This window comes from Dipteris shenzhenensis, chromosome 13 (assembly GCF_047967505.1).
Source record: "Dipteris shenzhenensis isolate YYH24624 ecotype China chromosome 13, Dip_SZ_1.0, whole genome shotgun sequence".
Taxonomy (NCBI): domain Eukaryota; kingdom Viridiplantae; phylum Streptophyta; class Polypodiopsida; order Gleicheniales; family Dipteridaceae; genus Dipteris; species Dipteris shenzhenensis.
In genome coordinates this window covers 21,231,292-21,256,908 of record NC_141608.1, presented here as the reverse complement: position 1 = coordinate 21,256,908, position 25,617 = coordinate 21,231,292, and the positions used below count along the sequence as shown (strand labels likewise).

At 43.2% G+C, this 25,617-nt stretch overlaps 1 protein-coding gene across 2 annotated transcripts in view; it reads right to left on the bottom strand.

The window, feature by feature from the left end:
- Positions 1-25,617, bottom strand: part of LOC147895155 (putative potassium transporter 17) — a 39,470-nt gene that overhangs the window by 5,783 nt on the left and 8,070 nt on the right. For both annotated transcript variants that reach the window (XM_087384050.1, XM_087384051.1), the window contains one exon: positions 16,048-16,566. In XM_087384050.1, coding sequence (XP_087240176.1) covers positions 16,048-16,075 — 28 coding nt within the window. In that variant the 5' untranslated portion in view covers positions 16,076-16,566. The remainder of the gene's footprint in view (positions 1-16,047; positions 16,567-25,617) is intronic.

The window sequence follows — 25,617 nt, the reverse complement described above, 5'->3', positions numbered from 1 at the left end:
GTTCTTCCAGATCATGGGCAGCAGGGACACAGTGACAACAGTAGAGATGAAGGGGCCAAATCTACTCTCATCCACACGAGATCCTAGGGATGACTACCTCCTTCTAACTGCAACTCTTTCAAGCAGAGGAGACCTCGCAGGTGCTAGCAGGCCATGAGGATATCTGGGTCTACATTGTTGTAAAAACTGAGCATTACAATTTCCCTTTATGTTCACTTTTATATTTTCCAGCCCAAGCATCCCTCTAACTATTTCAAATTTACAGTGCTCAATGGTTTTGTGAAGATATCAGTACCTACTGCTTGCAGGTGCAAAAAATTGAGGTCCTAATGCTACCACATTTTCCCTAATACTCCGCATGAGACACAAGATTTTTGACCAACATACGCAGCTGATTCTACCACAAAACACGGCTTTAGATTTCACTATGGCATCCCAATTTCTCTAAGTAGAAGCCTTGACCAAGTATCTTCACACACTACCGCAGGTGTACATTGTACTCTATTTCAATGGATGGTAATGCAATTGTTTCTTACTTTTTACTCCATGTTATTTCATCTAATTCAAGTGACAATATGCACCCTATGGTTGTTCTTCTTTCATCCACAGAAAAGTGTCATTTCTGCATTAGTAGAGCATGAAGAATGACATCTATATCTCTTCATAAGACTAGAATATATCCAATCTTACAAACTATAATGTTTTTCTAGAACAAAGGAAAGAAGGGAGTTTGTAAGCAACTCTAGACAAAACTATGAGTAAATTCCAAAATCTCTTTACGCTTGGTATAAGCCATGCCAAGATCAAACACAACATCTCTATTGATTATGAGTTTTCTCCTCTGCATATCATACATCCTATATGGCTTTTGCACCTTTGCATAATCAGTGGATATGCAGTCTGGTACATGAACATAGGCATGCAGCCAAATACTCTAGTGTTTCACCGAGGATTAACCCCTATGAATGACTCTTTTGGAGTCATATCCTTGATAGTGCTGGTAGGTGCTCGTTGAAGCAGACACACAACTAGGTACTCCCTGAAGCTTACACACAGCTGTATTTACATTTTTGGACTACAACATTTCAGGCACGTTTTTATTCCTACGTGTTACTCTTAGTGTACTCTATTACTGTCCTATTTTTCCTTGTGCTTCCTATTACTCTGTTACTCCATTTTTCCTTTCACGTACCCAATTTTGGTTAGCAGTTGGCTGTTGTATATTGCCTCTTACTTGAAAGGAAAATGAACACAAGTTGGAAGCAAGAAAGCTCGGAAAGCATACATAGATATTGTTATGTGAATATTTATTTCATGGCCTTTGTGTTGGTTTGTGGGGGTTTACTGTCATTGGTGCGGGCGGTCGTACTGGGATTTTATAAAGCCACCTATGCTAAGGAGTCCAGAGGGAGGTCATATCAATTGGGTTACTAGAACTTGCGTTATGTGATTGAATTGTGTTGGGATTGTTCAAGTCCCCAGGCAGGCTAAAGTGGTTAGATTGACGTAGGAATTAGGTCTGGTGTAAATGGAACTAAGGGAAGGGTCTTGGAGATTAGGGAATCTTGGGAGAGTTCTAGAGAGAGGTGGCAGTGGACAGTCTAGCGTTTGTCAAGGGAGTATCACTTTTCTTGGGGGAATGTTCATGGTGACTTTGCCTTGTTGTTTAGCAAGCAAAGTTCCAATGGACAAGAATGTGTTAAGAGTTCTCATGTTGCTCAAGAGGATCAAGCTTGGTCATGCCCATATACACTACTTGAGAATGAGGGTTTCCGTGCATATTCGGAGAACGAGGTGAAATGCATCTCTTGAAATGGTAAATGCATTGGATGCAACCTCTAGAATAGAGGACACATTAGTATACAACACAGAAGCCATGTCTACTCATATTGTACCTGGATTTTGTGTACCAAAGCAAGCTACACGGAGTGGTTGTGGAGTTCTGTTCGGTGATGTGTTTCATAATAGCATGTGGGCTTACTTGGATGATGTGACCAAGTTTGACAGTAGTGTTCAAGAGGAAATACTAAGGGGTGGAGTCTTGAATGGATTGTACTCAATGGAATATATGCAAAAAAACCTCCTTAAAAGAAGGAGGTGGCACTACATACAAGCTTCTACATCGATTCAGGGTGACAAAAAGGCTAGTGCACTTGCTGAGCATGCGTTGAATACTTGGAAGCTGGGGGGGAATATATATGTGAAAAGCTTATTTCATGGCTTTTGAGTTGGTTTGTGGGTTTTAGTGTCACGTGTGCAGGAGGCCGTACCAAAGTTTTATAAACCCACCTTTGCTATGGAGTCCAAAGGGAAATAGGGAGTCTTGTGGGCTTCCGAATGTGACCCGTTTCATGTCAATCGGGTTATTGGTACCCGAATTATCTAATTCAAATGCCTTGGGCATGGTCGAGACCCAATTAGATTGACGTAGAGTGGCTAGATTGATGTAGGAATTAGGTCACGTGTAAATGGAACTAAGGGAAGGGTCTAGGAGATTGGGGAATCTTGGGAAAGCTCGAGAAAGGCAGTGATGGATGTGACAGGAGACTCTGGTAGTTTGTCGGGGGGAAGATCACGTTTCTTAGGGGGATGTTTATGGTGGACAAGATCCTTGTACAATTTGAAATGGAATCAAATGGGGCTTCGTTTGTGACGAGATTGGATTTGCTCTTCCTTCTTCCACCCTTGTTGGAACAGGGAATCTCAAAAATGAAAAAGCATGTTTCAATACATATATGCATACATGCATACAACAAACCAAGACTAATGAGACTAATGTCCACTAAAGAACACATGGCACTGAATAAGGGTCCCAAGCATAGGCATTGAACTTGGGAGAGTGTTCTAGAGAAAGATCCTTAAAGGAAGAGGTCTCCAAAAAGGAGACCTAAGGATCCCTATTGTTGGGGATTGAAGAGAGATCAAGGCTCGATTGGAGTAAGCAAAGATGAGCCATTGCACGTTTACAGGTGTTGTTATAAGGTTTCTAACTTTTATGAAGTTGTAACCACCTAACATAAAGGGGCACCTTGTTGCTTATGAGCCCCTTAGCATGTGTAGTATACATTTTTTTCAATGGATTTGTAGCCTTTTAGTATTACCTTTTAAGAATATTGTATTTTCAGATAATGTTCTCTACTTTTGAAATGATATGCTAATTGGGCTCAGTTAAAAGATATGACTCATGAAAATTATCATCATTAGCTTAAAAAAAGGTTATCTTGCAAGGAATGGAGATAGGGAGAAAAACTATACCTTCACCATGATCATCAGCTTGAAGCACTATGCACACATACTTTACAACACCCACCAATGTCACGCTCCAAAAGATGATGCTCAAAATCCCTAGGTAATCTTCCTCAATAGGATTTTGAAGATTGATAGTTGGATAGACATAGAGTGGAGAAGTTCCAAGATCACCATAAATAACTCCGAGTGTTTGGAAAGCAAGCACAAGGGTTTGCCATTTTGTTTTATGAGCCTAGTCAAAGAGAATGCAAATTTAATTTTATGGTTAAATGCTATTACCCATACTAAATAACATGTTGATTATTGTTCAATCATGTTGCGGATAGTAAAACAAGAAGGCTTGATCGATTTTAGTCATACATATAATAAGTTGTTGATGGCATTTATAGAACTTTTTTGATGTGAAAATGCAATACGCCTATCCCTATTTCCAATGATATCATAATAGCACAAAGGATCATTCAATGGATTCTCATTCCATCTAAATGAATCCTCTATGGATTTAATGGATAACTATAAATATAGGGAATGCAGCAGATTATAACTTCCCCAGGGAGTGCAGTAGGTTCTCACTTCCCCAGTCCTATAATTATTAAGGCATTATTGACCATAATAATCAAGTCTTCACTAAAGAATTATGGGGCTCTTTGTAGGTGGGTCTCTTCTTGTTTTTCTAGGCTGCTTTCTCCCCACCCCAAGCATGCCAAGCCTTTTGTACCCCTTCCTATCTTGTCCCTCCTTTGACTTGGAATATCTCTTCCTCTTTTTGCATTCTCCTTGTCTTGTTCTTTTGCACACTTCCACTCAGCTATTCCGTGCACTACTTTATCCTCCCTTTCAAATTTGTTTTCCTTTCATTTGGTTAGCAACTACATATAAGCTGTCCTTTATGCTCTCACATCTGATTTCTTGTTCCAATCCCTTTCACTCTCAATGTCCTCTCCTTTTGTTTACGAGCCCCTTCATAGCATTTCTTCTCACCTTCACTTTGTCACCCCTCTCCATCTCATTTCTCTTGCTTCTAACCTCCTCCTTGCCATACCCCCCCTTCTCTTGGTCCAACCCATCTTCATTTCTTTTCCTCTTCCTCTACTAACTCTATTTCAAACTCCCTTCACTTTATTCCCCTTCCTCCTCTCACTTCATTTCTTATCAATGCGCAGTAGTTCTTTTACTCTTTGTTCTATTTGCCCTTCTCCTTTGTCTCCTCCTGTTACTTTTTTTTTATCCTTCTACTTTCTCCTTCTCTCCATTTGGTTCTTTGTCCTCTCCACTTCTCTAGCTTAAATCCATTTGGTTCTTTGTCCTCTCCACTTCTCTAGCTTAAATCCCCCATGTTTTCAATAAAGACAATATAGCTTTAATGGAAGCATATCTATACCTAACTATGGAAGTAGGTCAATTCCTTTCAAAGAATACAAGAATGTGGCTTGGAAAGATCACTAACTCTCTATGTTAGAATAGTTAATTTGATGGTCTCATGTGTACATGGATTAGTGTGTTCCAAGATAGTATACTAGGGCAAGGGAGCTAACCCTAATCCCATCCTATATCTCTAATAGATATATATTTGTAGGTCTACGTGGGATGGTCTATTTTGTGTCCTCCCTCATACCTCCAATTTCCACATGGTATCAAAGCAAAGGAGAGCGTGAGCCTTGAGATACCTTGAACCATCATCTTCTACTTTTAACATAGTCTTGAGCTTGTGACGAAGTCGTAGAGGAGAGAAGATAGAGAAAGAAGAAGAGGAAAGATAGAGAAGAGAATTGGAAAAGCTCAGATAAAACAGGCTGCAAGAGCTTAGTAAGGTCAGTCCTTGAAGACTTGACTTTGATCCTCATTGTAAGAGAGTGTCTACTCAAACATGGTCCAAGATAATACCATTTAGTCTGAACAACATCCACTCTCTACTTGAGCATGCTTTGAATATTCAAGCCTTATTGCTTCTGTTTGCTTGAGGAGAAGCCTTTGAAAATCTTTGGAGGCTAGTAGAGGCCTTTTTATTGGTTTGGGTAAACAAGTTTTGTCCATGAGGAGATGCTTAAGAAATTAGACTACTGGCGAATAAAGCCTCACAAATCATTCAAGTACGAAATGATGCCTTAAGGTTGATGTGATAAATTGTAAAAATTCTTTAAGAGGTGGTTAAATGGACCTTTTTACCATGCTTAATTTTGTGCCACGTGGGAATATGGAGATTTAGGATAGGCTCGATGGAGGGGTGACCCATGCAGTGTCATGTGGCAATCAAGAAAATTGGCATGCACCCTACAAAGTCCGTCACCGTGCCACCAACCATCACCCTCTGTCGCTAGATCACATTTGCACCTCATTTGTTGCTCTGGTGCTACCCTAGGGCTCTTTGCTTAGTCTATCCTTTGCCCAAGGATGTCACAATCCCACGCTTGTGATGTTACACACAACAACTATTCCTACTGCAGATCACGAGAGCAGCACCGACGTTAATCCACCCAGCCAAATCCTGCTGAAGCTTTTTTTTGAGCTGACAGAGAGTTACGAATCAAAAACATACGTGAAAATCACTATTCTCTTCTCTCTCTAGCTTCAACAAGCCCCATCTCCCTAGATGGATCTAGATGCCACATGTCATCATCACAGGGCCTTCCTAATGCAACATTTCACCCCTCTCTTGGGATGCATTAAAATCCTTTGCCCCTAGGCACATTCCTTGCATTAGGCCCTTAGCCTTAGATCCACCTAGTCTGGTGCTATCAACCCTCACCTAGGACCTTGACATTAATTCCCTCCCGATCATTTACATGAAGTGCAAACAAATAATTACAAACATAGATCCTTTAGGGGAAATGTCGACTGATTCTTCCGAGGTCATGCTACCTCGGCTAGAGCGTAACATTCCTTTCCTCTTCAGACATCAGCATCCTCGATGATAAAATCTGGGAACACTCTCCGCAACTGGTATACGGATTCCCAAGTCGCTTCGGATAGAGGCTGACCATGCCATGCAACCAACACCGTGGGTATCTTCCGATTTCGTATTTGCATTGTTCCTCGGTCCAGGATTCTTGTTGGTTTGCGTCTCGCATTATCCTCTATCTCCTGAAACAAAACCACACCTTCGATTAGTAAGTCACCTGTATGTAAAAATTTCTTTAAGCGCGAAACATGAAAAACCAGGTGCACCTTACACCCCTGTGGCAATTCAAATTTATAGGCTACCTTGCCTATTCTCTTTAGGATTAACCACGGCCCACAGTATCGAGGTGATAATTTAGCACACTCTCCTGAAGTCAACGACTTCGAGTGCGAAGGAACTCTGAGAAAAACTTTTTCTCCTTCCTTAAATACTCTTATAGACCGGTTTTCATCCGCCTACACCTTGGCTCTATCCATAGCCTGGCGGATATTAGCTCTTGCAAGTGCTAGCATCTCCCGCATCTGAACCACAAAGTTCGCGGCACTAGGCACTTTCTGAGTTACTCCAACTATAGTTGGATTTGCTGGTCTATAACCATAGTTCAGCTCAAACGGACTGAACCCGGTAGAGGAATGTTTCCTATCATTGTAGGCAAACTCCAACAATGGCAACCACTTGTCCCATGTATGTTGCCTCAATGACACATATGCTCTCAGCATATCCTCTAAAGTCTGGTTGACTCTCTCCATCTGACCATCCGTCTCAGGATGATCCCCACTACTCATTCCCAACTCAGTCCTTAGTGTCTCGAATACCGCTGTCCAAAAATGACCGGTAAATCTAACATCTCTGTCTAACACTATGGATCTAGGCAATCCATGCAGACGAAATATATGTCTAATAAACAAATCCGCCACTTGCGGGGCACTAACAGACTCTCTAGTTGGAATGAAGTGAGCCATCTTGGTTAGACGATCAACCACCACAAGGATAGAATCATACCCTCCTTGCATCGTAGGCAGCCCTACAATAAAGTCCATGGAAATGCTCTCCCACTTACTTAGTGGTATCTCCAAGGGCTGTAAAAGTCCGGGTGGCTTCACCCGCTCGGCCTTACTTACCTGACACGAAAAACACCGTGTCACATATTCATGAATATGCTTTTTCATCTTTGGCCAAAAGAAATCTCGCTTCACGAGATCATATGTCTTCTCGACCCCTGGATGTCCCGCACATGGGCTATCATGGCACTGTCGAATGACTCTCTGCTTGAGATCATTCTGACTAGGTACTACAACCTTGCCATTTCTTTTCAGCATACCATCCCTTATGGTATATCTTGCATAAGTTTGGCCTTTTCTGGATGCCAGGTCATCCTTTTCATTTTCCCCGGGTTTTAACACATGAGCCTTAGGCCATAAGTTATGGACAAACTCGTCCACTTTTTGAGTTTCTCTGATCTCAGTCATTAGAGCACTCTCTAATACCATGAAACTCACGTTGTGCATAATGCGAGACAACGCATCAGCAACCTTATTATCTTTTCCTCTTCGGTACCGAATCGTTAAATTAAACTCCTGCATGAGCTCTGCCCACCTAGCTTGGCGGCCCCTCAAGTCAGGCTGTTTACGAAAATGTTTCAGAGTATCATGATCCACATCCACATAAAACTCTGAACCATACAAATAATGCCTCCATGTTTTCAAAGCATGGATAACAGCATACAACTCCAATTCATGAGTTGGCCAATTCCTTTGAGAGGGAGAAAGCTTCTTGCTTTCAAAGGCTACTGGCCTTCCCTCTTGAAGGAGAACTGCTCCTACCGCAATGCCACTTGCATCGGTTTCCAGGAACAACGGTTTCTGGGGATCATCTATTTTTAACACCGGTCCTGTGACCACAGCTTGTTTTATGGTGTTAAAACTTTCTTGTTGATTCTGTCTCCAAATAAAAGGTACTTTATCTGAGGTCAGATCAGTCAATGGCGATACTATTTCGGAATATCCTTTGATATGCCTTCTATAAAATTGGACAAATCCCAAGAATGATCGCGAACGCGGTCAGACTCTGAGGGATTGGCCAAGTTAGTATCGCAGCCACTTTCTTCGGATCCATTTCTACCCCCTGTGGAGTAATTATGAACCCTAAATATTCAAGCCTAACCATACACAATATAGTTTTCTTTTTATTTACATAAAGACTAGCTTTCCTCAAAGTACTGAACACTATTCTCAAGTGTTCACGATGCTTAGCAATACTTTTACTGAACACTCGAATATCGTCAACAAAATGTACTACAAACTTTCCGATATACGGACGTAGTAAATCGTTTATAAGCATGACGAATGTCACTGGAGCATTGGTAAGTCCAAAGGGCATTACCAAAAACTCGTAATGACCAAACCTGCTTCTAAAAGCGGTTTTATGCACATCCTCGGCTCTAATCCGGATCTGATGGTAGCCACACTTAAGATCTATCTTGCTGAAAATCAAGGCTCCATGTAATGCATCTAGCAAATCATCAATCCGAGCCATCGGATACCTGTGCTTAACAGTGATATTATTCAATGCTCTGTAATCTATACAGAGGCGAAACGTATCATCCTTTTTCTTCTTTAATATCACTGGCGAAGCAAAAGGTGAGAAACTTGGTTGAATCTGCCCCAACTTGAGGTATTCTTCCATTTGTCTACGCACCTCTATCTCTTCAATGAAGCTCATTCTATAGGGAGGTCTATTTACAGGTTCTACCCCCGGCATCAGTTCAATCTTATGCTGAACTTTCCGCTCTGGAGGTAACCCATAAGGTAGTTCATCCCTAAAACATTCAGAGAACTTCTCTGATATTTCTTTAGCCAACTCGGCCATTTTCCCATCTTGGGTAGCCTCAGTGCTAGTCGATGCATCATCAATCGACTCTACCGATGCGCTATACACGGACACAGAAACTCTTTCGGAGTCCTCCGAATTTCCATGGCTGAAATCAATGGTCCTCGAGGTAAATCCTTTTCACCTCGCAAAACATATTCTACCCGTTCATCTTGAACTGGTAAATATGTTTTTTCCAATCAATGGCTGGATTTTTCCAAAAATGCCAAGCCATGCCTAGGGCTATATCTGCGTCAGCAAGTCTGGTCAATTTAAAGTCCAGCTTCTCAACATAGTCCTGAATTCGAAGTTCCAACTGGGTAACCCTTTGGTCCCATACTTCAGTTGAACTTCCGTCCGCCATCCTGACCGTATAAGCATAGTCAGATGGACTAGTTTTCAACTTGAGCCTCTTAATAAGCTTCGAGTTGATTACATTGTGTGTTGACGGTGAGTCAAACAACACAATCACATCATGACTGGCTACTTGCCCTTTCATTTTAATTAACTCGGGCTCATCGAAAACCGTATACCCCGTTGCTGCGGGCTTTGAAAGGATGTTATCAGGTGCACCGCTTACTAACTTAGTAACAGACACACTTAACAACACAGGTACTAACCTCTGAGAAGGTCCGGCTAGCTGAATCTGCATCTCTTCCGCTTTGGGACTTCCCACCATCTCCACGTCGCATTCTGAGATCACCATCTCAGCCATCCGACGATCTTTGTTACGTGGACAATCCTTCCACTAATGAGGCTGAAGGCAACCAAAACATAAGCCTTCTCTCCTCGCTTTTTTCCTTTGTTCTGGGTTTAAGGGAGACTTAGACCAAGCCCGGGCTGCCATTGGGGTTACTTTCCTCGTCACTCCAATGGTGGTACTTGGTTTAGGAGTTTCAGCTGGTTTCGCCTGCTTGGCTTGACCACTCGGCTGAGAACCACTCCCTCTACTAATCCATTTCTTTTTAAACCCAGATTTCTTCGGATACCCATACTGGGTTCTGACCTATGCAAACCCACTTGGCCTGCTGCCCTTGGCATCTTCATAGTTCAGGGCTATAGCTATTGCATCATCTAACGCGTTCGCATACTTAGCCCGAACTTCCATTTTTATTCGATAAATCAATCCAAATATGAAATCTTTCACTTGGATTGATTGAGGCAGGGGTTCATCAACCTTCATTACACTCTCTCGAAACTTACCAGTGTATTCTGCCATCGATAAATTTCCCTGACGAAGGTTCCTATATTGATCCCAAGCTCGGGATGCTTCGTCGGGAGGTAAGAAGTGTTTCCTGAATTCTCTTTTAAACCCCTCCTAGGTAGTGGATGCTATACCATCTTTTTGTTGTTTAATCCACCACTGATCCGTTGCCTCACTAAATATGTGGGTGGCCTCACGGATCTTCTTGATGTCATTTTTGATTTCACAAATGGCGAACGCCTCATCCCATTTATGTAACCAGGTCTCAATGACATCGGAACTACGGTCGTTCATCCGACCAAAATACTTTTCTGGCCTATAATTGGCAATATTTGGCACTTTAGCCTTCCTAGGCTCGACCGTATGGACACTAGACTCCGGTTCCATTGGAGCCTTTCCCTTCTCCTCTCGAGAAGGTTTGGCAGACATACTGTGTATCGCTCTCCTAAGTTCAGACTCCCCTGCATTGGCCTGTAGCTACTGCGCTAACAACTATTGCAAGGCATCCTCCAGCAATGCAATCCTGCCAGATAAGGTATGAGCTACTAGGCGCGACACCTGCTGGGTCGGCCGGACTCCTGACTCACCAGGGTCCCTCCTGGAAGCCCCTTCTTCTGCCTCCATTCAATTCAATGGATGTTTTGTTTTGTTTTGTTTTGGTTTTTTTTAAAACACCGCTAGAAAACTGTATTTACAACTGACACAATTCAGTGTACTAACACTCTGACACAATTCCCTGTACTAGGGAATTCCTGCAATCCCAGATTCACACTAATTAAGCATTTGATACAGGCATATATCTCAAACAGCGCTTTTCCCTTTCCTAGGGAAGCTCCTGCAAACTAACTCTGACTGTAGCACATAGGCATAACCTCAAGCATAATCTGTCCCTGCTACAGCATCAAAGCCTCATGCAGACTGATCACTTACGAGATCCTGTCTATGAAAGTAGAGCATCAACCGACTAAATTAAGAGAAAAAAAAAACACGGAATTGATGGAGGTCAAAGAGAGCTCCCTGGTCATCAACGATTTCGTCACAGGGTTCTTGGTTTCATGCAAATCCAGCCAACAGTCTCCCGCACTATTCAAGCCCCTGCGCTCCTGCGACCAGTCTGCAACCAAGTTCTGAATCACGGCCAGCTGCTCGTCGAATAGCGCTCCACCCTGCGTCATGCCACGTTGCACCTTGGAATCCCTCGATACGTATCTCTGTTCGTTCGTCCGTCCGTCACAGGTCAGCAATAGCCGAATCGCTCCTAGTACCTTCCCTTGGGCTCTCCGTTGATCTGGCGTCAGTCATGGGCTATCTGCGTCGAAGGGTCTCCCCATTCACGAGCTACCAGTAAGCCCACGAATAGTCCTAACACACAGCAAAATCTTGATAGCGGTGCGGGAGGACCACCAATAGCGATTCGTCATCACGGGTAGCCTCCTCCAAGTTCGTCGTCGCCCCTCAGCGTCGATCCCATCTATCCATCGCGTGGAGGTCACAAGTGGTCGAGTCGCCACACCTACGCTCCACGCCTGCTATCAATAGCTTTGCTTGAGCGTCGCTCCAGTCACAGCTTACGAGTTTTACAGGTTCCCCATAACCTCCGTAATCCTGCGTCGCTCATCCCTGAATCATCGAAGGCCTCCCGTCGACCATTGCTGGTTCTGTCGTAGACCACGATCCCTCTCTAACTCCTAACCTGGCTCTGATACCAAATGTTACACACAACAACTATTCCTACTGTAGATCACGGGAGTAGCACCGAAGTTAATCCACCCAGCTAAATTCTGCTGAAGCTTTTTTTTGAGCTAACAGAGAGTTACGAATCAAAAACATACGTGAATCACTATCTTGTGATACATGCTCTGGTTGTTTGCTTATTTCCTATTGAGCTCCACATTGCTGCTGATCTCGTTGGTGTCCCAGCTACATCTTCAATTGTGAATTGGTAATTGAATATTTTCCAGGCTTTCCCCCTTTTTTTTTGCTTATCACCGGTGAGTGCAATTCCCTCTGCCGCTTGCTAGTGGGTGCTTTTGCCGCTTACCGGTGACCGAAGCTTCTATCGGTTCCTGCGAGGGAAAAGCTTCTGCCGAGGGAAAAGCTCTAGGTTGGGTTCTTCAGCGGTTCAACTAGCTCTGCCTAGCTAAGCCTTCTAATACTAAATTCCAGGGAATCCTTTGGAAAAAGCTTCTGCCGAGGCAAAAGCCCTAGGTTGGGTTCTTCAGCGGTTCAACTAGCGATGCGATAAAACACTCAAGATGGAGGCTTAATTACTCCTCCCAGGGGAACCGCTTCCTGTTTCCTATAGGGTTCAGAGTGGGTGAGGGTGCCTCCTGATGAAGATATGGTGGAAGCCACTCTCACTCTGACTGGAACCCAACGTGGGCCAACAACAGGTAACGGATGTGCAGTTGGTGTCGGACGATGAGACGGTGCCGAAGGTGCACTCTATTAAGTACGAGAGGAAGCCGTATTAATAGACCCTGCAAAATGTGAGTATACATATTTTTGCTAGGAAATCTCTACTTTGTGAAATTCTCTCCTACAAGTGACCCCTCTCCTATAGCAATTTCCCACCTACTCTTATTTCTTTCTTCTCTTCTAGAAGGAATTCTCCCCTATAACCAATATATGTCTTAACACATACTATGGATCTTGATGAAACTATATTACGCAATTGATAAACCCAAAATGATAAATATATGAGGTTGTGATTCACATTAAGGATTCATATTGCAAATTTGGACCATGGATCCGGGTAATGAATCTGGTTGAATTAAAATTCTAGTCCTTTGTTATTGTTGTTATTTCTAGAAGTTTCATAATGCACTCAAACTTCTTTTACTATGGAATTGTGTGACCATGTGACCCAGACTAGATGACTAGAAAGCATTACCTAGATGACCCAGACTAGATGACTTGAAAGCGTGACCTAGATGACCCAGACTAGATGACTTGAAAGTGTGACCTAGATGACAAATCATGGATCTTTCTAATGGATCTAAACTTGTGGATCTGGACTGATGAACCCAAACTAATGAACCCAAATTGTATGACCTAAACAATGTGATCCGGATGTTACCACGGATCTGGATGGATAGATATGGACTGCCAGATCCAAATTAATGATCCCAGACTATGTGACTGAGACTATGTCAACCACAAATACAAACTATTGGATCTTGAGTGAGTGATCCAAACTAATGGATTTGGACTAACAGACACAGGAGGTGCCATGTGTCATATTGGGAGGTATCCCATATGCACTTTGGTACTCTAATGTCTAGTATCTAGATTATATGAGGCTGTACTTGTGTTGTGAGTCACATCACAGTAGTCAAGCTTTCTCAATGTAAGTCTTTCATTTTTAGGATGCTCTTGGACTCTTTCTTTACTCTCAACATAAATAACAAGTAGCTAGAAACTCAACACCCGCCACCTTCCCATCGCAGACCAACTCATTGTTGTTTGCATTGGATGGTGATAGGCATCAAATCCTTGCTTTGGAGTATAGCTACAATTGAAGCACCTTTCTGTTCACTTACATAAGCTCTTTTTCCAAGAATTATATTATTGAATGCCATTTTTTAATAAAAGAAAGCCTTTTGGCTTATAGAGTCACCTTTCCAACATCTATGTGACAATGCCTTGTCTTAACAAAATCCACGAACATGCTGAACGTTTTGTTAACCTTCTGTACTTGGATAGTCCTCTTGGTAGCACCTAGTTTCCAAGGGCGATTTTCTAGAACTCGAACACACACACACACACTTTGCATGTCTTCACTTGCTACTACTTTAAGTGTCTTCACTTGCTACTACTTTAAGTGTGGTAACTTGTTGCTAAGTTTCAAAATCACATATATCCAAGGCTTGAGTTCTTTTGTCGTTGTTTTGTCGTCTGGATAGTTCGTAGCTCTTGTGGAAATACTTCAATCCAAGCTCCCTCTTAGATTGTGCAACAAAATCCATGAACATGCTGAACGTTTTGTTAACCTTCTGTACTTGGATAGTCCTCTTGGTAGCACCTAGTTTCCAAGGGCGATTTTCTAGAACTCGAACACACACACACATGCTTTGCATGTCTTCACTTGCTACTACTTTAAGTGTGGTAACTTGTTGCTAAGTTTCAAAATCACATATATCCAAGGCTTGAGTTCTTTTGTCGTCGTTTTGTCGTCTGGATAGTTCGTAGCTCTTGTGGAAATACTTCAATCCAAGCTCCCTCTTAGATTGTGCAAGCCTTACCATATTGCATCTCTGTCTCCATGATTGACGACTAATCAAGGCTACTACAATGGATGAGTTCTTTGCTGCGACTTAATCAAGGCTACTACAATGGGTGAGTTCTTTGCTGCTAGTTTCTATGCTCCATTTGAGTGATTGGATAAAGGTGGTAGCCATTGTATCTTGGTCAATTTCTTTTCCTCCATTAGTCATGCCATTATCTTTCCAGATGAACTCTTGATTAAAGTGGGTTCATCATTGCACAAGATAGCAAGGGTGTCTTAGGCCTTTGTGTGGACCTCGTTTCTCATGTCTGCAAGAGGTACCATGGAGGCAAACACATATCACATGGCCTACATCATATGGTGACCAGAGGTGGTTTACAAAAGGCAAAACACAAAACATCTAACATTCTTTTTGGAGTACTACTCCAAGCAGAGAACCTCAAAATTGACAAAGTGATGATAAAAAAGCTCAAAAGATAGTGTCTTTATTTTCTTGTACCACAAGGTTTGTGACTTCATTTGTTGATTAAGTTCTCTCTTCAACCAAATTTGCCATGCTTTTCTTCTTCTCATTGCAAAACTTCTCTGAATGATTGTTCTTGCCACAATAAGTGCAAGGATTGATCTTGTAGCAATCTTTTTCAAGATGATGGGTCTTTCCACAATGCTTGCATGCCTGTGAGTTACATGGGGTGCACAAATTAGTAGATCCCATCATTATCATGTTTTGTTCTTGGTTCCATTCCAATTGTCCCTCACCTTTCCTCAATGGGGGAGTGTTAGGAAATGGAGTCAAGTTGAGTGCGTTTTATGTGTGTTTTCGTCTAATTGCATTCTTTTCTTTTCTCTTTCTCTTCCTCTTCCTACCCTACCTCCTCTCCCTACTCCTCTATGCTCCAACAGTATGCACTTGGGACTCCTATAGAACAATTTAATTTCCCAGTCTACAGCTTTGCGATTATCTTGTATTGCAATAGATTGTCACACTTGCATGCTGCGCACTCTCTCACGAGGCAGACGGCCTCCGGAGAACCCACATCTCTACATATAACACAGTACCTTCTACTCCCATTTCAAGGTATCAACCGCACAAGTCTGTTTGTGGATAATTTCAGTAGATATGATACACTGTGAAAAGCCCAAGATAAAGTATACCACATATAGGCATAACAAACCTTTAAAAGAAGGCAAGAGAGAAAAAAACTAACAATAATAAATACACCAGGACTCTGATTCTAGTACGAGAAGCATCTATCATCAAACCAGCTTTGAGAAGCACTGCTGGCTATGGCATGGATGCTTAGATGTACAATATAATATATTGTTTTCAAGATTTGGGGTGAGAAAAACTCAAAAATTTGCAGTTTTTTAATTAGCAATTGTCAATATGGTATATACGGAAGCTCCCAAAGACAGGATTGAATTATGAGACAACCAAAAGGATTAACATCTTGCAATTAACGTTTTGCACCAGGAAAGTGTCCATCTATGCTACAAACTGAGCATGGTGATGATATTATTTTTGGCATGTTATCCTTACATATAACGAAAGCACTATACAGATTTCATATCATGATTTTTTTTACAATAGCGTCATACCTTGGCAGGTGGGAAGGAAGGAGACCATCCTTTGGAAATCATATCAGAAATAGAGTGCCGGATGTTCTTTGTCAAGCTGACTCTTGTTGATACACTTGCAAGGTTGCAGCTTTCATTTTCCAGATCCTTTTTGACATTTTTGGTTATTGAAATGCCGAATTCAGCACTCGAATCCTCTTGATAGCCAGAGGTTTCATCAACAGGATCAAAGTTCTCACTGTCGATTTTCACGTACATTTACATGATGAAATTCCTCATAGTTAGGTAATATATCAGAGAACAGCTTGCCACATGAAAATTTTAGAGACTGTGACTGTGGCAGGGTATCCTGTGCCTCATCCTCATTTGTACCAATATTCCAACCATGATCGAGTGGCAAGAATGGTTCTACTAGGCTAGAGTTAGGACTCAATGGCTCGTTCTAAAAGCTATGTTAAAATCTCAGAGTATCAAGGACATAAAAGCATTGAGCTTTTACCTTTCCTGAGAGTGATTGTTTCCTGTCCCTGGCAAAATGCACTGCAAAAACCCAACAAGGAGTCATTTCCAAATAAAGCTTTATTATCACTGTTTGATTCAAATATGTGTTATTTATTGGAAAACATACCTACAGTGAACTTGCTCATAGACTTGTGCACATACAAGAACAGACAGAACACTTTCAGATCTGAGAGGGGATATGCACAGTAAAGCCACAATAGATCTCATCTATAGAAACAAGAAGTGCAAGCGCTTTATATTGGCTGTCTGCAAGTCCATCTTCCCTTTTCCAAAACCTAACCAGACCTGTCCAGTAGCCCGTACTGCTGCTGTGTCAGCCACGTGTGCTGACCAAGGTGGCACAATGGGATGTCCTAAAATAACATAAGGATCTCTTTCTGCTACCCATGTGGCAGCTATCCTTGCCCACATGGAAGCCTTAGTCCATCCCCCTACTAAAGCATCTTTTACACCCATACATGCTAAGCTGTCAAGCCCCTTTGCACTCTGCACTTTGGGCGCTCACACGTGGGGCATTGATCCTATGCTTCCAACACCCTATCTCAATGACACACCGTGGTCTAATACCCACTCTATGGAAGAAACGCTCCATCAGCTTCCCTTGCAAAAGCCATTAGGAACATGTAGAGGATGCCTTCATCATCTGGTCCATGTTCCCGTACCTTCAGCGTCTACAAGTTTTGATCCACACCATATGCGAATAGTAGGATCCTGTTTGGGTCCAATGACCTGTCCAAGTCATGAACACTCTGAAGTCTTCAAGACACTTAGGCACCAACAGGTCCATCCAGTCATCCCTCTTAGAAATTGTTGGAATATGAAGCCAAAGTGAGTCAAAAATGAGTGTACTAGGTGTCTAGGGGGTGTTTTATAGTCTAGTGAGTCCTAGACATGCCACGTGTCATATTGGGAGTTATCCCATATACACTATGGCTTTCTAGAGTCTAGTGTCACACTATATAGTGTTGTACTTGTCTTGAGTCATTCACATCAGTTAACATCAAGCTATCTATTCATGTGAGTACTTTGGTTATCATTGCTTTGCACTTGTCTCTTCATTTCCAGCTTTTCCATTTCCTTTCCATTCCGTTCCTGTGCCATCATGTGGTATCAGAGCTAGCTTTCCTCAAGGAATGAGGGGGCCTTGAAGCTCACCTCAAACCTATGGAGAGGCTAGCTCCTCCATTCCCTTAGCCTCGCCATCAACTGTCCCTTCCGCTCCAAATGCCTCGCCAATGGCCAATCCTTTAGTCAGCCCTGAAGCCTCTTCATCGACCTACAAGAAGATCGTACAGCCCACTGCAAATCAGCTGTACAGCTTGTATGGCTTGCCTGCCGTACGACCATACCTGCACCGTCTACAACTGTTCATCGCCTATCTCTTGGGCTGATCTCCTGAGTATAGGTAGCGAGGTAGGCAAAGGTTTTCTATGTGGCTGCTCTGAGTTTGCATTATGCCCACGCTTTCCTCTGCAAGCTACCCAGTTCGTGATTACCCAATTACAAGATGAGCTGCAAGCTGGAGTCTAGATTCTGATCTAATGACGTTCCTCTTTCTCTATTTGGAGCTACGCTGTTGATTTTCTTCAAACGCCATCAAAATTGTGCCATCTCCAAATCTGTTGCTCGACATTTTGTTGCGCACTATCTCCTGGATATTTTGTGATCGATTAATTCAACATAGAAATTTGATGAGTTAGCTCCCTAAAATTTTGGGGCTTTTTTGTTTCTTGCCTTCCCTTGGCATACTTGAAGCCTCTGCTATGTAAATCTTTTGGGAATTCGCAAAATCCATGTAAAATCATCATTTATTTGTATTTTGTATTTGGGGATTTTGCCACCTTAAGCAAAATTAACCCCCATTGAGGCTTCTTTCCAACATCTGGTGATTCTCCGACTGGCATTTCGAGAGTCACCATGTGAGTGCTCCATGTAGCTGCCCCATGGACTTCACCGACACATATTTTGGGGCATCCATGCCTAGTGCTTCATTGACATCGTCATTGACTCGCAGGGATGTGCACACATGTGCATTAGCTACTTGGAGGACATCTCTTACTCCTAAGAGATCTATTTTTATTATTCCTACAGCTTGATGTATTTTGGGGTCCTCTGCCCTGGGTAGTCCCCCTAAAATGATATGTATTGAGTGTTTGAATTTCATTGAGTCTAAAGGTCCTATGCCTTGGATAGTCCTCCTAAAAAGATGTATTGGTTTTCCTATTTTTTTGGTGTGTGGCTTCCTAGCATGTCTTGTTATGAAGCCAAGGGGGGATATACTATGGGAGCCATATGTATTGGCTTTGATAGGTCTATTTGTTTATCAGGCCTGGCTTGAGAGTTCTAGGATGTTGGTGCATTGGTCTCCTAGACCTTTGAGTTGGTCATGCATCCATGCATGATGAGCCTCTGAGCCATGCTAGATGAGATTTCTATGTTATGCTCACTAGACTCTGAGCCATGCTCACTTGCCATGTCTAGTTCTAGATCAGCATGCACAGTTTTGATGACCTTCATTATCATGTTCTGTTCTTGGTTCCATTCCAGTAGTCTCTCACCTTGCCTTCATGGGGGGGTGTTGGAATATGAAGCCAAAGTGAGTAAAAAAAGAGTGTACTAGGTGTCTAGGGGGTGTTTTATAGTCTAGTGAGTCCTAGACATGCCACGTGTCATATTGGGAGCTATCCCATATACACTATGGCTTTCTAGAGTCTAGTGTCACACTAAATAGTGTTGTACTTGTCTTGAGTCATTCGCATCAGTCAACATCAAGCTATCTATTCATGTAAGTACTTTGGTTATCATTGCTTTGCACTTGTCTCTTCATTTCCAGCTTTTCCATTTCCTTTCCATTCTGTTCCTGTGCCATCAGGTATGTCCTCATATCATTTTCAGCAGAGGGATCTAGAGGCCCTAAAGGTGTTTTGCAGAGAGAGAGACTTGACAATCAACCTTGGAAAGTTCAAGGTTATGATCTTCAACACCTCACCTAGAGTACTATACCAACATAGCTTCACTTACTGAGGTGAGCCAGTGGAGCTAGTGCCTCCTTACACATACTTGGGGAAGGTCTTCATAAGGCCAGTTTTTACAATGCTCCATACAGCCAGGGCATGGCACGCATGACGATCGGGAGTTTTGCCGACTAGAGAGGCAGTGCTTTCAAGCACACTTTTAGAATCCACCAACGAAGGGCTGACTTTTCGACACCCTAGTGAGGCCGACTACCATGCAACACGTGTTTATCGAGTCTAGGATGATTCGTAGTAAGCCCTCAGTCCCATCAGATAGTACAGGCAAAGTTCGCCATGATACCACTCCAAATTGATGCCATCTTTCAGACAATGATATTCCTCCACAAAATTTGGGCCTTACCCAACTGGAGATTGTTGAGACTGGTGCTAAAGTCATCCAAATGGTTAGCAGAGAGCAAGGTCAGCATAGCATGGTATGCATGCATATACACTTGGTTTGTATTCAGATGGACCGGCTTCCCCCCTTTTAGAGTAGCATGGATGCACTGGCCGAGTTGATCCCACAAGGATTAACCATATCATACGGTTAGATCTCCTCCAACTCGATACGTCTCAGCCCAAGGTGAGACAAATAGAGTGGAGAAGGGGGGAGCCATTTATACGCCCCCATTAGCCTAGGCGGTCAGCTTTGGCCGGCCAATTAACCGACCGGCTAGGTCGCTTGACCCGACCCTGGTTGGGTTGGGTTAGGATTGGTTTGACCCGACCATGCAGGTCGGTTGACCACCTGGTTGAGGGGCCTAGTTTGGGCACCCAACTTAGCCCTAGCAACCAACAGATCTAGCCTAAACAGGCCTCCTCTATCCTATCCACTCTGGGTGGACACAACCACAACAGTAGGCCTCTCTCATTTTGAGATGCTTAAGGCTAAGACTCTCTCTGTAGATCATGGTGAGCACAATGATCCAAAGAAGCAAGCCGATGAAGATGCAACAATGGCCCTCCAGCACCGCGCCTACTGGATTCACCTTGGAGAGAGCACCACTCAGCTTGGATCCTCGAACCATAATGCTGCCTTGAACAACAAACGAGATGTCCTCAGTTGTGATTTCCCATGCTAGCCTGCATTGAGTTCCAATGGGGTATAATGATCAGTGGGACACACCACGACCTGTATCCTCCGGTGAACACATCTCGTATAGGCACCTCAAACAACAAACCCCCAAAACATACTATGTCCATGGTCTCTGTAATGTCAAGCAATGAACTCCAAACTCATCTGCTCCATAGCTCCATAGCCTTGCTTTGCTTGCTAGACTTTCAAACGATTGGGGCCGTTATCAGCCCACACTCCCTCCTACATGCCCCCTTCTGATTGTGACCCGTGGGGGGACCTGGAACTAATGCTAGAAGGCTGGGGTAATCTGGAGATCCTAGGAAAAAATTGCCTTGGAGCCACCAAACTGAGTCGAAGATGTATCTGATGTGGAATCCTGGTCCTTAGATTTGCTCTGAGACTGACAACCCTTGGCCAGATTCCCTCTCTTCCCGCAAGCATAGCACTTAGACTATCCTTTCGTCTGCACTGTCACAATTGCTTCACCACGAGGAGTGACATGGAGCTTATCCTGGGAGACAAGAACTGATTCCTCCTCAAGGAGAAGGGAGCACAAGACATCAAAGTCCAACTAACTTGTTGTGACCTAGCACCTCAAAGCTTGAGAAACCATATCATAATTTGGGGGATGCTTGGTTAGGATGAGTGACGCCAACTGGAGGTCTTTGCTGAGAGCAGCACCCGTTGCCTGCAGCTGATCATAGAGGACCTTAGCCTACATCAAGAATAGCTACATGGTACTCCCTTTTAACTCGAGATTATACAATTGTCCCTGCAGATTGACAGCTTGCATCGTCAAATCCCTCACGTAGAGATCCTCCAATTTGGACCATACCTCATATGGACTGATCAGTGTCTCGACAACCATTGAAACCTCTTTTGTGATCATCCACACCAAAGTAGAATGTGCCTTTGAGTCCCGCTCCTCCCAATCCTTGAGCTCCTCCTGAAACTCATCCTCCCAGGGCAGCATCCTAGTTCTTGGGACGTTCAGGCTTCCGTTAATAGCCCTGAACAATCTCCCATAAGCCCTTGTGGATGAACCATATCTTCATATTGAGCTTCCAATGGGCGTAATTAGTGCCGCCGCGCTTATCCTCCTTACTTTACACGGGGCCCCATGAAGCTATTCCAATCTGCACACCATTCTCTGCTTGAACCTGACAAGAGCAGCCCTACTAGGTGGAAAAGAAGTGAGGGAATGTTGTTCTGCTAACGTCTCCAACACGAACCCTTGTTGCTGTCCACATCTCAGGCAGGCTGTCCAACAGGATGCCGACCAGCAGGATGTGATTGGACCTAGGGAAGCTCCACCAAACAACGTCCTTCTTATCTCCTTCAGAACGCCTTGAGCCAGGCTGCTGCAAACCCTGATCAGCACGTTGATTTGCCCTCAAATTTCCTTGGCAGGCTCCTAGGAACAGCCACTTCAGTTTGCCTTTGGGAAGGCTGTTCCTGTTACCTTAAGAATCCGTGAACAGGCTGCCAGCAAATCGCTTTGTAGATGCTCTGCACTGCTGCCTCAAGTCAGCTTGGGCAGGCTGCTCCAGATCCCCTTGAATCAAGCTTGGGTCAAGTTGCTTTGGACCAGCCGACCAGCCCTACAATCAGCAACCAGCCCTCCAAAATCTACGTAGCAATGCCTCCCATATCTATGTAAGTCTTGAGTACTCCTTGAAGAAGCAAGCATGATCAATGCCTTGATTTTACTTGGATCCGGTTCAATATCTTTTTCAGAAACCACATGTCCCAACACCTTGATGCTTGTCCTTGCCAAGTGACATTTTTTTGGATTAAGCTGTCCACCACTCTCATCCAATCTTTGAAATACTTGATCCAGCTTCTCAATATGATCCTTATCGTCAATGTAAACACAAATGATGGAGCATTCGTAAGACCAAAGCACATCCTTCGATATCTGAAGCAGCCCCAAGGGGTAATAAAAGTAGTCTTCTCCTGGTCTTCTGGAGCAATACCAATCTGAAAATAGCAAGAATACCCATCACATAGGCTGTACATCTCATGACCAGCCACCCTATCCAATATATCGTCCAAATGAGGCAAAGGATAATGATTCCTTGTAGTCAAAGCATTCAGGTTTGTAATCCACACACACCCTCCACCTACCATCTTTTTTCGGTACTATCACCACAGGGCTGTCCCAATCAGAATGTACTACAGGATATATAATGTCAGCTTTCAACAACTTAACAACTTCCTCCCTCAATACCTTTGTCTGCTCAGGATCTTCTCATCCTCTCGCTTGCATTCTCTTTGAGCCGAATCTTTAATAGGTTGGGATACTTCCTAAGCATTGCACAATACTCCTCCTCCTCTTCTACAATAAGATCGGGGTTCAGAGTTTGTTCAACCAACTCTTGAATGGACTCTTGAGTGGTCCTAGGCTGCATAAGTCTTTCTATCACTTCAAACCGCTCCTCTTCTTTATTTATTTAAAGCAGCAACTTCACCCTCTTCTTTATTTATTTACAGCAGCAACTTCACCCTCCATCTGCAGATTTTTCACACCTCCAATAAAAGCCACAACAGTCTCATCACTCTCCGAAGTGACACTACTCTCCTCATCACTAAATGACCCACTTTCTTCTTCCCTCTTTCAGCATCTGAAATTTCAGCACGAGTAACCATATCAAATTTCAACTTTCTTCCTTAAGAAGCATGTACTGTAATGGCCCTTCTTTCCAATTTTGTATTGCATCCACTTTACGCAGCCATGGCCTTCCCAAAATCAGAGGATAAGCCCCCAAACCAATAGGCATGACATGACAGTCAACTTTATAGTGAGCATTAAAAACTTCCACATCCAAACCAGCCACTATCCCCAGGCTCTTAATCTTAGCATGATTAGCCATCCGAAGACAAAAATTAGAAGGAGCTAAAACCCTCAAACCCAATTTCTCAGCACAAGCTTGTGTGATAACACAAATCTGAGCACCTCCATCAATATACACCTCCCCAAACCCCAAACATTTGAGCCAAGCCTCTACTGAAGGGCAAATATCAGGTGGTTCAGCAAGAGACAATATTTGCTAGCTTCCCTCTGAGCCATCTTCTTGTTGGGATTCACTGCATGCCGCCATTCCTTCTTCAACTTGGGACACAAACTAATCATGTTATGCTCAAGTTGAGGCAACATGACCTCGGAAGGGTCGGTCAACATTTTCCTTTAAAGGATCAATGTTTGTATTATATTTGTTTGGGCTTTACGTAAATGATCAGAAAGGAATCAAAGTCAAGGTCCTTGGTGAGGGTGATATGGCACTAGACTAGGTGAATCTAAGGCTAAGGGGTCTAAATGCATTAAATGTGCCAAGGGGCAAGTGATTTCAATGATATCCCAAGAGAGGGGTAAATGATGCATTTAGGAGGTACCCTAAAATCTAGACATGTGGCATACTAGATCTATCTAGGGAATTGGGGCTCGTTGGGATTTGGCAAGCAGGAGCTTTCATGTAAGACGGGATTATGTGAGCTTGCTACCATCGAGGTTGGCTGGGAGGAAAATATGTGCCTATGCCCGTGATTGAGAAGAAAAGTTAGGCGTTAATATATTTATACGTAATATTTTGGTATCAGAGCAGACAGGTGATTGAAAAAAAAAGAGGATATGGACGATGATGCTCTACTCATCAACTTCCGTTCGTCTGTCGTCGACTACACTCCCGTTATTCCTGATGAATTGGCTGAGTACTACCTCAGTAGAAGTGGTTTCCAGTGTCCTGACCTCAGGGTGTAAGTCAGTCTTTTTGTCTCTGACGAGCAGGCGAGGCGTTTCGGGTGCCCGGTGAGAAACTTGAAAGATTGCACGATCATTATTGGGGCTGATCCTGTAGTTCATCAGTGTTGGTGCTCACAAGGTTGTCTGCTCGCAGACGTCATCGCAGTTGTAGGATATTAGGCTTGTGTACAGTCGTAGTGTACAGTCGTAGGTTCACGAATTGTTATATTCAGGGCTGCTTGACATCGCGGGGACTACCAGTCGTTATATTTTGGTCTACAATTACTAAGGAGCAAGGACGACGAGTGAAGAGTAGTTAAGCCTAGGTCTTGTGCCTTCGTCGTGAACGTCAGTGTTGAAACGATGACTTGAAGCGAGATAAAGCATAGCGATCGTAATATTTTAGAAGAATCGTAATCAACGAATTCAAGGCTTGACTAACGGATCTGGTAGTCTGCTGAGATACGTGCATTTTGCTGTGAACGAATATTGAGAAGCTTGGTTACATTTAGTCATATCAAAAGATTAATGACTGTGTTCACGAAGGCCTACGTGGTCAGCAATAGCCAAATCGACGTCACATATATGAATTCGTTCAAGGAGTCCGACTGAGAATGATGGAGTGGTTTGCAAGAACGAGTTGATCTCTTCTTGCAGCACAAATATGACCAGGGAGCTTTCTATGCCTTCTAAGTTTTGTTGAAGTATATGATAGTTTATTTGCCTCGGTGTTTGAGTTATTTGAGATTGCAGATATTTCCCTAGTATAGGGAAAAGATATTCATCTTAGTTCTCAGTTATATTCAGTTGATGGTTATGCCTATTTAGACACCTTTTGGGGTTATGAGATTGGAAAGCAGTCTGTCTTTTAGGCGGTGATTGATTGATTGATTGATTTATTATTATTATTTTTTTTTAAACACCCATCGGCCTAAATGGAAGTAGAAGAAGAAGCTTCTAGGGTGGATCTCGTAGAGTCGGGAGTCCGGCCGACCCCGCAAGTGTCGCACCCAGCAGGCCATACGTTGTCTAGTAGAATTGCATTATTGGAGGATGCCTTCCAACAGATTTTAGCGCAACAGTTACAAGCAAATGTAGGGCAATCCGAGCTCAGGAAAATGGTACATAGTATGTCTACTAGACCATCTCGTGAAGAGAAAGGTAAAGCTCCAATGGAGCCTAAATCCAGTGTTCATACGGTCGAGCCTAGGAGGGCTAAGGTGCCTAATATTGCCAAT